The 18015-nt window shown below is 42.9% G+C and overlaps 1 protein-coding gene and 2 long non-coding RNA genes across 9 annotated transcripts in view; 1 reads left to right on the forward strand and 2 right to left on the reverse strand.

Moving 5' to 3' along the window:
* The window catches only part of SLC30A9 (solute carrier family 30 member 9), a 74595-nt gene extending 64692 nt beyond the window's left edge, over positions 1 to 9903 (reverse strand). Inside the window, exon 1 of one of the 5 annotated variants that reach the window (XM_023753619.1) lies at positions 9654 to 9903. In XM_023753619.1, coding sequence (XP_023609387.1) covers positions 9654 to 9765 — 112 coding nt within the window. In that variant the 5' untranslated portion in view covers positions 9766 to 9903. The remainder of the gene's footprint in view (positions 1 to 9653) is intronic. The other 4 variants (XM_023753620.1, XM_014455582.2, XM_023753618.1 and 1 more) reach the window with 4 other exon arrangements.
* Positions 9904 to 10013: 110 nt separating this feature from the next.
* LOC106697120 lies at positions 10014 to 11945 on the forward strand. 3 transcript variants are annotated; one of them, XR_001348149.2, is made up of 2 exons: positions 10014 to 10060; positions 11698 to 11945. It is a non-coding gene; the product is annotated as an uncharacterized LOC106697120 (long non-coding RNA). The 3 variants fall into 3 exon arrangements; XR_002829189.1 differs by having other exon boundaries at positions 11701 to 11945; XR_002829190.1 differs by lacking the exon at positions 10014 to 10060 and adding an exon at positions 10078 to 10398.
* On the reverse strand, positions 10440 to 15493 carry LOC106697121. Its single transcript, XR_001348150.2, has 3 exons — positions 15460 to 15493; positions 11832 to 11915; positions 10440 to 10573 (listed from the first exon to the last, which is right to left on the reverse strand). It is a non-coding gene; the product is annotated as an uncharacterized LOC106697121 (long non-coding RNA).
* Positions 15494 to 18015: the final 2522 nt, after the last annotated feature.

Raw genomic sequence — 18015 nt, forward strand, 5'->3', positions numbered from 1 at the left:
AATAGCCCTCACAATAAAACTAGGACTGTCTCCATTCCACTTTTGAGTACCAGAGGTAACCCAAGGAATCCCACTAATATTTCGCTTTTGGAGAACAAGAAAAATAGGTTTATTTGCATTATGCTTATTAATTTGTGCAGTTATCCAGTGTCTGGTAAGTTAATGTTCAAGAAAAATTTAATTTTTATTAAAATGTTCTATTATTTTATGTTAACGATTACTCATTTATTTCAGCCCTTTGTATTCAGCATGTCTCTATTGAAATAAATCTACCTTTCTCTGAAAATTGAAGCTTTTTTTTTTGTGGCCCACATAAACTTAAACCTTGTTTATTTGGCCCGTGTTAGCCTTTGAGTTTGACATGCTTGTAGTACACTGTATTATATTACTGTGTATTATATTATAACTAGAGGCCTGGTGCACAAAAATTTGTGCACTCGGAGGGGGGGTCCCTCAGCCCGGCCTGTGCCCTCTCGCAGTCTCGGGACCGCCACGGGGAATGACCACCTGCTGGCTTAGGCCCGCTCCCCGGGTGATTGGGCCTAAGCTGGCAGTCAGACATCCCTCTGGCAGCCCAGGAGCCCTCGGGGGATGTCCACTTGCCAGCGGGAAGCAGGCCTAAACTGCAGTCGGACATCCTTAGCACTGCTGAGGAGGCGGGAGAGGCTCCCACCACCACCACTGTACTGGACTGTACTGGCAGCCATCAGCCTGGCTTGTGGCTGAGCAGAACTCCCACTGTGGGAGCGCACTGACCACCAGGGGGCATCGTCTGGCCCATGGTGGTCAGTGTGTGTCATAGTGACCAGTCATTCCCAGTCATTCTGCTGTTAGGGTCAATTTGCACATTTCCCTTTTATTATATAGGATAGAGGGTGGGGGCCGGCTGGTTTGCCCTGAAGGGTGTCCTGAATCAGGGTGAGGGTCCCGCTGGGGTGCCTGGCCAGCCTGGGTGAGGGGCTGATGGCTGTTTGCAGCTGGTCACAGCCCCTTCAGGGTGGGGGTCCCCACTGGGGTGCCTGGCCAGCCTGGGTGAGGGGCTGATGGCTGTTTGCAGGCTGGTCAAGCCCCCCCACCCCAGTGGGGACCCTTACCCCATGGAGGTTTGGCCAGCCTGGGTGAGGGGCTGATGGCTGTTTTCAGGCTGGCCACACCCCCTTTTAGGGTGGGGGGTCCCCACTGAGTTGCCTGGCCAGTCTGGGTTGCCTGGCCAGTCTGGGTAAGGGGTTGAGGGCCATTTTCAGGCTGGCCAAGCTCCCCGGGTGACAGAAGCTCCCAGCCTCTCCTTTCTTTTTTTTTTTTTATTCTGGGATTTATTTACCTTCTATAATTAAACTTTGTAGCCTGGAGTGGAGCTCAGAGCTGGCCAGGGCTGGCGCAAGGGAAGCTTGGCTTCCTCCATCACCAGGGGCAACCCAAGGCTCTAGCTCCGTGGCCACGGCCCGCTGAAAGCAGGTATCTGGGGTTTATTTATCTTCTATAATTGAAACTATTGCTTTGAGTGGAGCTCAGAGCCGGCAGTGGCAGGCGGGAAGCTTGGCTTCCTCCATCATTGGGGCAACCAAGCCTCCTGCTCGCTCCAGCTCCGTGGCTGTCAGCCGCCATCTTGGTTGGGTTAATTTGCATATAGTCACTCTGATTGGCTGGTGGGCATGGCTTAAGGCGTAGCGAAGGTATGGTCAATTTGCATGTTTGTCTTTTATTAGTGTAGATTTTCAAACATATGCAAAGGTAGAAAAAGCTGTACAATAAATGTCTACATACATAATGCCCACCTTCAATAAGTATCAACTCACAGTCAACCTTGTCTCATCTCTATCTATACCAGTATCTCCTCACCTCCATTTTAATTGATGCAAAACTCAGACATAAAATAATCTGTAATAATAAAAGTGTAATATGCTAATTAGACCAGACATCCTTCTGGATGTCCTTCTGAATGAAGCCATGGAGGCGGGGGCCGAGACAGTGGAGGCAGAGGCGGTGACAGCCACCGTGGCAGGAGTCAAGCCTCTTGCATGAATTTTGTGCATCAGGTCTCTAGTTTCATTCATAAACATTTCAGTATGAATTCTTAGAAACAAGAACTTTTAAAAGTAAAAACTAATAACAATTTCTTAATATCATCAAATACCATCAATTTCCAATTTCCAGTTGTTATAGGTATTATAGTTTTTGTGTGTGTGAACAGATCGTAACAAGGTCCACAAACTGTGACTGACAGATAACTTTTAAGTCTCTTTTAAGCTACAGGATGTCTTTTTTTTTTTTTAAGAGCAGTTTTTATATTTAAGAGACCAAGTTGTTTGTCCTAAAATTTTGTTCTGGTAGTATTCCAGTCTAATTTTGCTGATTTAATTCCCTGTATAGTTTATCATGTTCTATAAATTGTCTAAAGGCTTTATCCAGGCCTGGTATCTCAGTTAAAGCATCATCCTGATACACCAAGGTTGCTGGTTCAATCCCCGTCAGGGCACATACAGGAAACAACCAATGAATGCATAAATTAACGGAAAACAAATTGATGTTTCTCTCCCTCTCTCTCTCTAAACATCAATAAAAAATAAAGGCTTTATCCAAATTCTGGTTCTTTTTATTACGGCAACACTACTTGTTCGGTAGTGATGAGTTCTTTCATCAGGAGCCACATAATATTTGATTGTCTATCTGTGACAGTATATGCTGTTGTTCAAAGCCTAGAACCATTTATTCATTAGGTGGTTACAAAATGGTGATAATTTAATTTTATCACTTCTTCATTATTATTCAAATACTTGTACAAAGAGAACGTTCCCTTCATTTATTTGGTTATTCAGCAGTATAGTTCATATAGGAAAATCAAGCTAAATAATTAACTCTTCCCCTTATTTTTTAGTTCTCAAAATAATGAGTTCATTACCATCCTGCAGTAGTGACAATTAATTTCTGTGTGTGCATGTACTGTTATGATTTCACAGATTTAAACATTATTTGATGTATTTTAATCCATTTTAGTCATTATCTTGATTAATGCTCAAACTGTCCCATTTTTGGCTGGTATTCTCTTCAAATTGACACCTGTGTCCTTTTGGCACTGTCCTAGTAATCTTTGATAGCTTCCTTGCCAGCTGTTTTGAAAAGTCCTTAATTTTTAACTTCAGGAAAATTTCAGGTATCAGCAACTTTAAAAGTACACATTTGGGCCCTGGCTTCTGTGGCTCAGTTGGTTGAGCACTGTCCCGTGCACTGAAAGGTCACTGGTTCGATTCCGGGTCAGGGCACATACCTGGGTTGTGGGTTCAATTCCTGGTTGGGATGCGTACAGAAGGCAACCAATCGATGTTTCTCTCACATTGATGTTTCTCTCTCTCTCTCTCTCTCTCTCTCTCTCTCAAATCAATAAAAACATTAAAAATTTGTGGCATTAAAATTTTACACAATTAAAAAATTACACAAAACTTACAGAATGCATTACTACCTTTAACAGTTTATATTCTAAAAAATACACAGGACCACATTTGAGTCAATAAGCAAATATAATACCTCACACATAGTAGTAAAAACACAAACATCTGTCAAATAAATGATTGAGTTCATTAATTAATTCTAGGCGGCAGAAAAATATTACCCACCATAATACCCTTTCTTCAAGGTGACTTCTAAAATAAGCTACATACAGAAGATCAGTCTTAAGTTTGGTGCTCACTCTTCTGCAGGTCTAGACAAGGACCTTCTTTTTGCTGTACAAATAAGGGCGGTTTCTTCATTAAGACTGCAAGCTACTGGTATTTTTATCAGTATGGTCATAACAATTACTCTTCTCCGCTTTTATTTTACTGTAGCTCTGTAGCTCCTAATGACCACTGCTACTGATCACCATTTGTCATCTCTCTCCAACCTGGTTCGTCATCTACCACTTACTCTGGCTTTCAGAGGAAATTTAGCCTTCTTTTTCAGACTACAACAACAAACAACACAAGAAACACTTTTTCTCCCATGTAAACTGACATACTGTACATGTTGCTTAGGGAGTAACAATAACTAAAAACAAACAGAATCAGAGTCAAATGTGCACCCTGTCTTTCAGAGGTCAGTCTCATTATTTAAGAAACGATTTCAGTAGTTTTTCCCCAAAATTTCTAAAGCACTGACATACTGAAAACTAAGTCATGGTTACTAAATCACTTAATTTCAAAGAGGTTAGTGATTGTGAATTTAAAATAAGACAATAAGTAGAACAGCACAGCAAAAGCTTGCTAGGCCCATATAATATACTATTATTATATAGAATGCAAAAACTGTTCTTCATGGTATTATTTATTATAGCAAAAACTAGAAACAACTTAAATGTTCCCCAAGAGAATGATTACATTATCAGACATCCCTGTATTTTCATTGTGTATTCATCAAAACCTTTTAATAACATGTAAAAATACTCATGCTATAATGTATTTATAGGAGACAAAAGAATAAAGTCTGAATTCAACTATTATAAATGTTACTGGTAAAATATTTGGATTCTGCATAACTTTTTCTCCATACTTTTCTGTATTTTCAAAAAATGCCTAAATTTTTAAAAACTAAAAATATTATCATTGCTCGATTACTTTTAATATTATTAGTGCTAATATTAACACACTATCTCTAGTTTACTTTTATGCTTTCAGCCAGGCAAAAATGGAGAGAAATCTCTTTTATGCCTAATCAGCTAACAAGCAAAAGTGTGACTTTGACCGGGTAGCTCAACCTAAAAGACTAGTGCTGATTTGATTTTTCTCCAAAATAGAGTAAGCAATAGGAAATCCTTTTTTTTTTTTTTCAAGTAAAGTATATGAGATGCTGGCAACTTCCTGCATTGCTTCTTGGCATACATCTCTATTGCCTTGCTTTATTCTTGTTAATATTTGCTTTAAAAAAGTAAAAACAGTAACAGGAAAGCTAGAGTCCCAGACCAGCACATGTAATGAAACAGTCCCTGCTGGCTACTTTCTTGCACAACACTTATGTTTTCTCATTCCTAGTGTCTGCCCAATAAAGGTGAAAACTGTGTCTCTTGTTCAGCATTACACCATAGTAACTATAATGTCTAGCACCTCTTTATTGAATAATTTTTACTCACAAAAACTCTATGAAGAACATACTCATTTTACAGTTATAAATCCTACCATTAACTTGAACTACACAGAATCATGCTGTCAGTCTGCCAAAATGGTCTTTTATAATTGTCAATGTTCCTATTAGTTATTTAAGGGAGGGAGTTCTGGGGACAAAAGTTAAATTGTTAAAATCCCTACTCTACTTTTCTTATGGTAGTAAATATGAGCACATTACAGATAGGAATAAAATACAAAGCCTTAATTTCTATATTTTTATTTAAAAACTTTCATTAATCTCAGTTTTAAGCAAAAGCATGTGTCCATTTGATATGCAGTACTTAAAGGAGCATCCTCTGACCTCAAATTTTGGTCAAATTTTTTATAAATATATGAAAAAATAAGCCCTAGCTGGTTTGTCTCAGTGGATAGAGCATCAGCCTGTGGACTGAAGGATCTCAGGTTCGATTCCGGTCAAGGGCACATGCCTGGGTTGTGGGCTTGATCCCTAGTAGGAGACGTGCAAGAGGCAGCCAATCAATGATTCTCTCTCATCATTGATGTTTCTATCTCTTTCCCTCTCCCTTCCTCTGTGAAATTAATAAAGATATATTTTTTTAAAAGTTAAGTGCTCTATGCAAAGCCAAAGAAGCTTAAAACAAAAAGGATATATTCACTATAGAAACTAAGTAACATCTTATTATTTAAAAGTATATGTTTATTGTAGATCATTTGAAAAACACAAAGCTAAAAAATTTTTCTAGAGAAACTCAGTTAACATCGCAGTATATTTTCTTACTAAATTTTTTTCTAATTTTAACTAATAGTACAAGAGCATTTTTCTATGTCACTAAATATTCTAAATTATTACTTTAAAAAATGGTTGCATATATCACCAGCCCATAATAAATTTACTATAATAATATTTCAGTTTCTAATTATAACTATGTTACCAATTTATTACTATGAATAATGAACTTATGCACACACTTTAATACATACCTGATTATTCCATTAAAGTAAATCCCTTTAAGTAGAATTGCTGGATCAGAAGGCATAAACCTTTAAAGTTATTTTTTTTTAATTATTTTTATTGATTTCAGAGAGGAAGGGAGAGGGAGAGATAGAAACATCAATGATGAGAGAGAACCATCGATTGGCTGCCTCCTGCAGATCCCACACTGGGGATCGAGCCTGCAACCCAGGCATGTGCCCCCGACCAGAATCGAACCTGGGACCCTTCAGTCCACAGGCCGACGCTCTATCCACTGAGCCAAACCAGCTAGGGCTAAAGTTATTTTTATACAAAGAATAACTGACCTATAAAACACTGTTCAACTATATGTCCCAATCAGTAGTAAGAGAGTTCCTGCTTTCCTGCACTCTCAATATGAGGCATCATTATGAAAAACTTAGCCAACACAGTCAGGCAATGAGTACTAAATCCTTTAAACTTATGGTTCAATGTTTATTAGTGAGTATAAAAGATTTTTGCATTTTTTTTTTTGGCCACTTGAACTCTTTGCCCACTTTTCTACTGAAATGTACATTGGTTTGTAAAAATTCTTTCTAAATTAGGGATACTAACTCTAACTGCACTATCCAATAGAGTAGTCACTGTTCATTGAGCACTTGAAATGTGGCTACTCTGAACTAAGAGGTGCTGTAAGTGTAAGATACACACTGGACTTCAACAATTTAGTACAAAAAGATAATGTAGCCCTAGCCGGTTTGGTTCAGTAGATAGAGCGTTGGCCTGTGGACTGAAGGGTCTACATGCCTGGGTTGTGGGCTCGGTCCCCGGTAAGGGGTGTGCAGAAGGCGGCCAATCAATGATTCCCGCTCATCATTGATGTTTCTATCTCTCTCTTCCTCTCCCTTCCTCTCTGAAATCAATAAAAATATTTTTTAAAAAGATAATGTAAAATACCTCAATAATTTTTATATTGATTACATGTTGAAATATTTTGAATATACTGGATAAAATAAAGTTAATTTCCTCTCTTTATTTTTTAAAATATGGCTATCAGATAACTGAAAATTACATACATGACTCACATATTTCTTTTGGACAGTACTGCTCTAGAATACTGTTTTCCTTTCACCTTTAAATATTTTCCAGGTTAGTTTGACAGTTATTTCTCACTTTAAGTATGCAAATGAAGCAATTGTTTCCCTCAAGGTTTCCTCCTCTCCTTACTCTTCATACGTTTTTCCCAACCCCATATTCTCCCACACAAGAACTTTATAAGCATACACTAAACTTTATTTCTTGACAAAAAAGTATGTTTTTAGAATTTTTCCCAAAAGTTCTTCAAATACTGTTTTCTTCTTACACTTAAACAGTACTCTTTTTCTAAATTATTTTTAAATTTTACCATACTTATGGTAGCCCTTTTAAAACAGTTTCAGTACTACTGAAACTAAATTTTCACAAACAAGATTATTTTTAAAACCCACTAAGTGTTTTTAAGTGTGAAAACACATTTTAATAATAAACATTCCAAAGAACTCTGCCAAGTCATTCTGACTGGTGAGATAGGAAATTATTATTTATGGTTCCCAGATGATAAGAGAACATAATTTTTGACATGACAGTTACAGAGAATAGAATTACATATTACACTATTTCAACTCCTTTTAACCAACATTTAAAGGGCAGTTTTTCCTAAATTCAACAGCCACTACAGCTAATTTAAATGCAAAGTACAGAAATTATGTGGTCAATAGAAGCAATGCTACAAAGTTTACTTGAGTATTTCTTGTTGTTCTTCATCCTCACCCGGGGATATTTTTCCATTAACTTTTAGACAGTGGAAGGGAGAGGGAGAGGCAGAAAGAGAAACATCAATGTGAGAAAGACACATCGATTGGTTGCCTCCTGCAGGGGCCTGGTGGGGACTGAGCCTGCAACTGAGTTATGTGCCCTTGACTGGAATCCAACCCCGGACACTTCAGTCTGCAGGCCGATGCTCTAACCACTGAGCAAAACCTGCTCGGGCTTATTTGGGTATTTTAAAGTGAGTATAACCAAATGATTCATCCTGCTCATAAGAGAATCAGGTATATTGCCAATATAAAAAACTCAACAATTATACTTTCCATCACCACCAAAAAGCCTCAAGAACATTTCTGAAAATTTAAGAGCCCACTTTTACATTTATTGCCAATAAAAAAATACAAATGTATTATTTCACAGCATAGGCGTTACCAGAGCTTGTATTATACACTAGTGGCCCAGTGCACAAAATTCGTGCGGGGGGGGGGGGGGGGGGGGGGGGCGGCCCTCAGCCCAGCCTGCACCCTATCCATTCTGGGACCCCTCAGGGGATGTTCGACTGCTGGTTTAGGCCCCATCCCACAGGGACTGTTGGCTCCTAACCACTCCCCTGCCTGCCTGATCACCCCTAACCACTCTGCCTGCCAGCCTGCTCGCCCCCCAACTGCCCCCCAGTTGCCCTCAACTCCCCCCCCCCCCCACAGGCCTGATCGCCGCCCCAACTGCCCTCCCCTCCTGGCTTGATTGCCCCTAACCGCCTCTGTCTCTGCCAGGCCACCATGGCTTTGTCCAAAAGGACATCCAGAAAGTCTCCCAGTCTAATTAGCATATTATCCTTTTATCAGTATAGATTTGAATAACTTGACTACAAATTCTATTGCCAGGTCACAAACATCCTACAAGTGTTTCAAACATGAATTTTTGAAAAATGTTTCTGCAAATACTGTTTGCATCCTCGGGAATCTGGAGGATTAGATTAAGGGTGGGTTTGGTTCAGTCTCCGCCCTCATTGTTTCTATCTCAGTTTTCAAGTGTCACGCTATGGCTGGCCAATCTATGGCCAAAAGCGAGGTAAACCTGATTAAAACTTACAAGCTCAAAGCTATTTTGGAAACGATCGGACAATCTGAATTAGAAACGAATGTTGAAGTAGAGGGATAAAAATTACAGCCCCGGTAGATACTTTTTCACCAAAAGGATTGTTGAACGGAACTGAAGCGTTCTTTTGTTTTTCCGCCAAAAATTGGGCTCAATTCAAAGACGGTGAGATGGCCATAGCCTCATACTTCTGAATGACTCGCAAATGTCAAATTGCAACCCCGCGCGCCTTCATCCTTGTAGGAAATGTAAGAAAACAAGCTGGGGATACGAGACAGGAGCCGGGCAGGAAAACCTATTCCGCTACAACGCAGGTGAGTCGGGGAGCTCGAAAGCCCTGGAAGCCTGAGGAGCCGGTCACTTCCCACGAGGCTGCCTGGGGGTGCGAGGAGAGCGGTCACTGCCGGCACCGCGATGTGCACTCAATGCTTGATTAGCTGCAAAGCGGGCGGCTTCAAGGTGGCGACCCTGTCCGCAAGCTCTGCGAGCCCTGACCAGTGCTAGGACCGGAGGCGACACCAGGGTCACCAAGGCCAGTCAGGAGCCCCCCTGGCGGGCGGGCCCCACTGCAGAGGCGGAGACCCGAAAGGCTGGGGGCTGGGAGAGGGATCGCGGGCGCGCGGCCCGAGGAGAGGCGCCCAGCTCCGCCTGCTCCTCCAGCCCGGCTTCCGCGGAACCGGCGGCCGCCGGGGCGCGACACTCACCCTGGAGCCCGCCGGAGCCGCGGGCCGCCGCCCCGCCGCGCAGACGGAGCCGGCACAGGGAGGCCCAGCCCCGTCCGTGGGCCGCAGCGGCGGCGGCCAAGCCCGGCAACATCCTGACGGGGCAGAGGCCCCTACTCGGACTGCGTCTCCTTCCGCCGCGCCACCAGCGGCACCAGCGGACTCCATAGACCGGGTACCGGCGAGCGACGACGCCTGCGCCGCCACCGGCGGCTTCAGGGACCCGGAAGTGACAACGTCATTTATTAACGCCGGCGCGGACGCAGCGGAAAGTGACGTCACGCGGAGCGCGAATCGCGAGGTTCTGAGTCGGGGCCTGGACTGGGCCGCTGTGGGGAGGGTCCTGGACTGGGCCGCTGTGGGGAGGGCGTGGCTGCAGGTGAATTTGGGTGTGTATTCTTTTTTTTTTTTTTTAATGTATCTTATTGCTGAAAGTATCACAGATGTCCCCTTTTCTGCCCATTGACCCCTCCACCCCAGCCCCGCCCCCCGGGTGTGTGTGCTTCTTGTCTCCTCCGCGCCTGCACGTTCACTCCTTGCCTTGAAATCGTCGCCTAAGTTGTGGACGTTCTTAACAGTCAAGAAAGCCTGAGAGAAGCGCCAGCCTGTGGGGCTTTTGCTTGCTTTTTTACTTTTTTCCGAACTCGAGACCCGGGCCAGGTGTTGTAGGTAGGAAGGAAGGACGGACGGACGCTGTCTTCTGATTCTCCCTCCCGTGCCTTCCCGGGTAAGTCCCAGAGGAGGCCGGCATGTCTTCGGTGCTGCCTTCGGTGCTGCCCGAACCTTCACCGGAGCCCGTCGTTCTTCGCCTGTAATGCCTTTTCGTACCCAGTACCACGAAGGCAGGACCGGCTTCGGAATCAGTTACCTGCCCTACTAACCTTTGAACCGCAGATTCTCGTCTGTAATACAGTAAAGAATTTTATAAATTCGAGATGTGTCTGCAATATCGAGATGTGCAGACATCGACAGCAGGAATCAGTCTGGGCCCAGAGAGAGAGAGTCCGCCCAATATTCACCGTGGCGTTAACCGTGTTTCTCTCTGACATGTTTATCTCTGTGTTTATCTTCTCCAGGTTTTAGCTCAAACTTAAGAGAGACCTTCCTCGACCACTCTTGCTGGTCAGGCTTCGTTGTTCTCTGCCTTGTCGCCCTGTATACATTCCAAGACACTTATAACTATGTGAAAGTATCTATTTTATTTTCTGTCTCAAAATAGAAAATAAAGTGTCATGATGCTGGAATCTTGTGTTTTGTACATTGCCGTTTTCCAGGGGTTAAAACAATGTGTGGCACAAATAAAGTGGTTGAATGGAATGCACAGTAGTTTGTTTTCAAATTAATCTCGGTCACTTAACTATATTACTACACGATAGCTATTTCAAGGGGAAATTAATGAGCCTATTCCTAATTTTAAAAGAATCAACAGCCTTAAACAGACTGAGATAAGTAAAGCCAAATTAGTGAAGTCATGGTGATTAAATTACCACAAGATTGGTAAGCAAATTTAACTTCCTAAGGCAAACATAATTTAAACATTAAGTGGTCAAACATTGAAAAGTGCTGTTCACCACCATATGTTCTTTCCTTTCAGCATCTCCCATACTCACTTCCTCATGCTATCCGTTGAGCTGATCTCACCCACACCTGCCAGGCGGGGGTCAGGCAAACCCACTATGGACTGTAAAACTAAATGCACTATACTTAGCACCAGGGCAAGGTCCAAGTGGATGAGTTGCCTGGGCAGCCACAGTGTGCCCCACTGCTCCCCCAGACATGCTTGGGTCCCACTTTTCTTTCTGGCTCCCTAGGAGGGCCTTTCTGTCTGACCCTCAGAGATCCTGGCCCTGAGATTGGCTTCTGTTGTGGGCTGAAATGTGCCATCCCCCCAACTTCATATGTTGAAGCCCAAACTGCCATCACATCAGAATATGACTGTATTTGGAGACAGGGCCTTTTAAGTGGTGATTAAGTTAAAATGAGGTCATTAGAGTGGGTCCTAATCACATCTGACTGGTATCCTTAGCAGAAGAGGAGATTTGGACATCCAAAGAAACACCAGGGACGTGCACACACAGCGGGAAGACTATGCAAGGCACAGTGAGAAGGCATCCATCTACAAGCCAAGGAGAGGCCTCATCAAAACCAAACTTGCCACACCTTGATCTTGGACTTTCAGCCTCCAGAACTGTGAGGAAATACATTTTCTGTTGTTGAAAACACCCAGTCTGTTGATATTTTGTTCTGGTAAAACAAGCAAATTAATAGACATTACAGCTGGCCTTTGACTGTTTTCTGTTACTACTACTAATAATGAAAATAACAGTTAACCTTTATTACATATCTAAAAAAATGCTGTCCCATAAATATTTATAATCTGACATTGGCTCAAATATCTGAATATTACTATTACGATAGACTCTACCAGTAATTCAACTTTATGATATAAAATACATAAGGGCTCAACTCTTAATCTTATGGTAACTATGTAAATATCACTAGCCTTTGCTATAATGCTATTTAAATTCTTACAAATAGCCCCTGGTTTCAACTATCATTTAATCACACTGATCAAAGCTTCTTAGAGTCTATTATGTACTATATTGATTTCAGAGAGAGAGGAAGAGAGAAGGAGAGAGAGAAACATCGATTGACTGCCTCCCGCACCCCTAACTGAGAATTGAACTGGTGACCTTTTGTGGCGACACTCAATTGAGACACACTGGCCAGGGTTTCCTCTTCTTTTTGCCTCAAATATCTATACAAGTGGGATAGGACAGGCCTAGATTCTTGCTCTATTTTATTTTCAACCTTCTGTGAACCCATCTTCCAAATATTTCAACAGCATGGACATCTTCATTAGAGTTTCATTGTTCCCACTAACTCTAGTACACTTTCTCCTGACACCTCCAACATTCCTTGTCATTGGGTAGCTTGCTGGAAACTTTCATCTGACATGTATCAGATTTCTGTGAAAGTTTACACCAAATATCCAGGCCTTTATTTTATAGCTTGATTTTTAAATTAAAAAGTAGGTTGAATTGAGTTGATTCTGGTATTAATTTTGGTTACATTTACTTCTGGACACAAACAGCTACAGAGAAATTTGAGACAAGGGGGTGGGGTCGGGGGAGAGGGAAGAAGCCTGACCCTGCCTTGTTTCCTGGTTAAGAAGGAGCCAGCTTTGGAGAAGGGAAGCCAAAGCATGGTTTGTAACAAGCTGAATAGATGCCCTTGAAAGCTGAGGCCCGCACGATGCCCATGAAATAGTAAACAAGCTTGACTGTGCTTTTGGCTTATTTACAATAATGAGTAAATCAATTAAGAATTTCAAATTTCTCTTTTTACTTAAAAAGAAGTAGGCTATTAAGAGCCATAAGACTTTCCAAAGAATTTGGGGTAAATGGGAGAATTTAACAAATAAAAAAGTACTAAATAAACAAAAGAAAATCTTAAAATAAGCAGCAAAAGAATAATTACTTAACCCACATGGCTGTGACAAATGAAAGGCCAGAGTACAAAAAAATAATGTTTCTCATCGATGTTTCTAACTCTCTATCTCTCTCCCTTCCTCTCTGTAAAAAATCAATAAAAGTATATTAAAAAAAAAGAATTTGGGGTAAATGGGAGAATTTAACAAATAAAAAAGAACTAAATAAACAAAAGAAAATCTTAAAGTAAGCAGCAAAAATATAATTACTTAACCCACATGGCTGTGACAAATGAAAGGCCAGAGTACAAAAAAATAATTACTTATTAACTTGCACTGTAGCATCTGCTACATGTTATTTCAGCAACTGAATTATGCAGTGATGACTTAGAATTCTAAACTTAAGTATCTAATAATTTAGCAGTCATTCCTGTTCCATACTTGCAAAAAAAAAAAGAATACATTTTATTGAAAAAGTGGTTAAATAGTATCACGGCTAGTCATAGAATCTAATACTGTATACTAGTACATTCAAACTGGCCAGCAGCTGCTCACTGACCTCATTGTTGAATACAGTGGTTTTTATGGTAACAAGTGACAAGCTCTGAGAAGGTTCAATATTTTACACCATCGCTATTTTTTTTCTGATAATGGGCTTTTACTCTTATTCCTTTTCCATAAGTAAAGAAAGCATCAAATTATTTAGTCACTGCATCCCCAGCCAAGAAGTACAAGTCTCTGATGGAAACTGTACTCTAGACAGTGGGTTTTGGCTATTTATGAGGATGTCAAAAGAGAAAATATGCAGCTGATAAAGCCTAGAACCAAGGTTAGCATAATGCTCTCCAGTTCCATCCATGCTGTTGCAAATGGTAAGAATTCCTTCTTTTTTACAGCAGTGTAGTATCCCATTGTGTAGACATACCACAGTTTTCTAATCTACTCATCTGCTGATGGGCACTTAGGCTGTTTCCAAATCTTAGCTATTGTAAATTGTGCTGCTATGAACACAGGGGTGCATATATCCTTTCTGATTGGTGTTTCTGTTTTTTTGAGATATATTCCTAGAAGTGGGATTATTGAGTCAAATGGGAGTTCCATTTTTAATTTTTTGAGGAAACTCCATACTGTTTCCACAGTGGCTGCACCAGTCTGCATTCCCACTAGCGGTGCACGATGGTTCCTTTTTCTCCACATCCTCACCAGCACTTGTCGTTTGTTGATTTACTGATAATAGCCATTCTGACAGGTGTGAGATGGTACCACACTTCTATTTTTTAAAAAGCAACAACAACAAAAAAACACACCCTTCTATTAATGTAACCTCTAGAATTCAGTGTTCTAGAAAATATAAAGGAATGGCAGGGAAGAACACCCCATCCCATCATACATGAATAATTTTCATTTTATATTGCTCTATTTTTCAGAAGAATGAACAGACATGAAGAGTGGTTAAATGTATTATCCATGGTCATAGATTTGTGTGAAGTAGTTAACTACTGAAACCTGGTTCTGACCCTTATTCTATGCTCTTACCATTATATTACAACTACAGAACCAGTGGATGAAATTTGTGCATGGGGAGGGGGGGGTCCCTCAGCCCAGCCTGCACCCTCTCTAATCCGGGGCCCCTCGGGGGATGTCCGACTGCCTCTCGGAATCCGGGACTGCTGGCTCCTAACCACTTGCCTGTCTGCCTGCCTGATTGCCCGTAACCCCTCTGCCTGCCTGCCTGATCACCCCTAACCACCTCTGCCTGCCCGGCCTAATCACCCCTAACTGCTCCCCTACTAGCCTGATCTCCCCTAACTGCTCCCCTGCTGGCCTGATCGCCCCTAACCGCCTCTGCCTTGCCCTGCACCCGGGACCCAGGATTCCCTCCTCCGGCTGGTCAAGGCACCCGGGACCTGGGCTTCCCTCCGTCTGGTTGGCCACAGGTACCCAGGACCCAGGCGGGCTTCACCCGGGCTGGCCGCCTGCCACAGGGGACCGTGGCAGGCGGCTTCGCCCGGGCCGCAGCTGCAGATGCCCATGACCGTGGGACGGGCGGCTTGTCCCTTTTTCCAGGGCGCAGACACAGGCGCAGGCGCTGATGTCTGGGTCCATGGGGCATGCAGCTTGTCCCTCTCCCAGGCCGTAGCCCCAGCCTCTGGTGCCTGGAACCACAGGGCGGGCAGCTTGTCCCTTTCCCAGCCACAGGCGCAGGCACAGCCGCTGGCACCTGGATCTGTGGGGCAGGCGGCTTGTCCCTGTACCAGACTGCAGCCTGGCTGGTCCCCATTCCTCTCTCCCCAGTGTTGAGTGTCTGAGCCATTACGGCGTGATGGCATGAGGGCGTGACGACCATTTGCATATTACCTCTTTATTCTATAGGATATCCTGTAATCTTCAAAATTTAAACTTTCCTTGACAATTAAAAAATTTACAGCACCTGGGTAGGGGAGAAAATGGGATATGGTCAACACTACAAATATCAATTAGTACTCAACAATACCTGGAAAATAATTTGTTATTTTCTAACTGTTTGGGATATAAATAATTGGGAAATTATGATAACAACTACTCAATTTATTCAGTAAAGCACTCCATACAATTGTTCTAAATTACAAATCATAACAGCCAAAATGTTTTGAGCCCTTTTATCTGAAGCACTATTTTAAAACTCTATATGGTTGGCTCATTTTGTCATCTCACAATGTATGCGGTAATATCACCATTTTATAGGAGAAACAGAGATCACACAGCTAAGAAGTGACTGAACCCTACAGTTTGGCCAAGCTCTTGTGCCTTCCTGATGATATTCTTATTTCCTCTACTTCCTAGGTGTCTCACTTAGGATAAGAATCAAGTCACTCCTCATTTTTGGCAGATTCCCTAAAGAAGACAGAATTGTAATTCTGGGCTTCATTCTGTGCACATTATAGATAAATTTAGTTTTGAGCATTTTATAGACTATTTTTGCATTTTATGCATTCATTTGGGGAAGTTTACAAAAGCATGTACTGAAGGGGACTTTTAATCAGTTACTGATTTTGAAGATGTACTTCTGGAAGAGCTCTTGTTACAGAAACTGATCTGATTTTGCTATTAATAAGTAATAGCACTTTTGCTTTCTGTCCCTGGAATTTACCTGAGAGTGAAAAAAAGCAACTGTCAACACAAGGTTGTGTACTTTACTGAGGGAAAGGGGAAAAAAAATTCTCTTAACAGGTCCAAAGTTTCTTTTTTGCACAGAAAAGTATTGACATAAAGCATAGCAACATAAGTTTAAACCACTACTGATTCATCAAGTAGGGAAGTTCTTTAAATTTCAAGAGTCTCAGAATCTCCTAAGGTAAAATGAGAAGCATATTATAAAGTGTAGCTATTCACCTTCAACAATTCTCAACATAATTCTATGCTGGCCACATTCTACGAATGAAGAAATTGAAGGCCAGTGAAACAAAAAGAATGTGTACAGGTTGGAGGCACCACTGTGGGCTTCCTGACATTATCCTGATGCCATATTATATTTGTAACATTTGAGCTGAGACATCCTGAATTTTAAAAGAGCCCAGAGAATGTGGTAAAACATTTATTTACTTTTCCCATGGAGTCTCTTATCAGATCACAGAGTCTACCTCAAATAGATAGTAGTTTCCTTTCTCTCTTGGCTCCTTGCCTTTCTACCATCTTCTTCCCTCTACCCATCCAATCTTCCAAATCTTTTCCTGCCCTCTGTCTCCCATTAGGTTCCCATCTCCATGTTGAGGGGCAATAAAGGATCATTCAGGTGCCATCTATCTTTGGAGAAACTTTTGGGTACTTCAGATTCTTCAGAATAAAACCCTACCCAACAAACCTTTCTCTGAATGCTTACTGATTCTCAAATCTCAAAGCCCAACTTTGGACTGATTTGTTTCTGCTAGCAGGGTGAACTAGACACACTAGAAATAATCTTTCAGCTAAAATCAACCAAAAATATGTTAAACTAGAGGCTTGGTGCACGAATTCGTATACAGGTGGGGTCCCTCAGCCTGGCTGGCGATCGGAGCCGATCGGGGCTGTCTTGCCCAGTCCTGATCAGGGCTATCAGGGCCGGCTGGCTGGGGGGAGGGACCACAAGATGTCCAGCTGTGGGAGGTTGGTTGTGGGAACGCACTGACCACCAGAGGGCAGCTCCTGCGTTGAGCGTCTGCCCCCTGGTGGCCAGTGCACGTCATAGCTACCAGCCAGTCATCTGGTTATAACGGTCGCTTAGGCTTTTATATATATACTAGAGGCCTGGTGCACAAAAATTTGTGCACTCGGGGGGGAGGGGGGGTCCCTCAGCCCGGCCTGTGCCCTCTCGCAGTCTGGGACCCCTCGGGAGATAACGACCTGCTGGCTTAGGCCTGCTCCCGGGTGGCAGAGGGCAGGCCCAATCCCTAGGTGCAGCCCCTGGTTGGGCTCAGAGCAGGGCGGATCGGGAGGTTGCGATGCCACCCTCAGTCACGCTCAGGGTAGGGCCAATTGGGGGGTTGGGGCCCCGCCCCCTGTCACACTCAAGGCAGGGTCGATGGGGAGATTGCGGCTTCACCCCTGTCATGCACAGAGTAGGGCCCATCACGGGGGTTGGGGCTCGTACCCTGTCACACACAGAGCAGGGCCCATCAGGGGATTGGGGAGCTCCCCCCTGTCACTCACAGAGCAGGGCCGATAGGGGAGTTGGGGCACTGCCCCTTGTCAAACACAGAGCAGGGCAGATAAGGGGGTTGGGGCGCCGACCATATAAACTCAGGGAGGGGCGATGGGGAGGTATGGTTCTACCCATCACAAAAGAGAAGGCCCGTGGGGGGGGGGGGGGGGGGGGGGCCGGACCTGGTCCAAAAAGAAATTGGGGGGGGAACAGGGGGGGTGGGGGGACTCCACCCCAATCAGGGCAAAAAAAAAGGG

The sequence above is a fragment of the Myotis lucifugus genome, unplaced genomic scaffold (assembly GCF_000147115.1).
Source record: "Myotis lucifugus unplaced genomic scaffold, Myoluc2.0 scaffold_48, whole genome shotgun sequence".
Classification (NCBI taxonomy): domain Eukaryota; kingdom Metazoa; phylum Chordata; class Mammalia; order Chiroptera; family Vespertilionidae; genus Myotis; species Myotis lucifugus.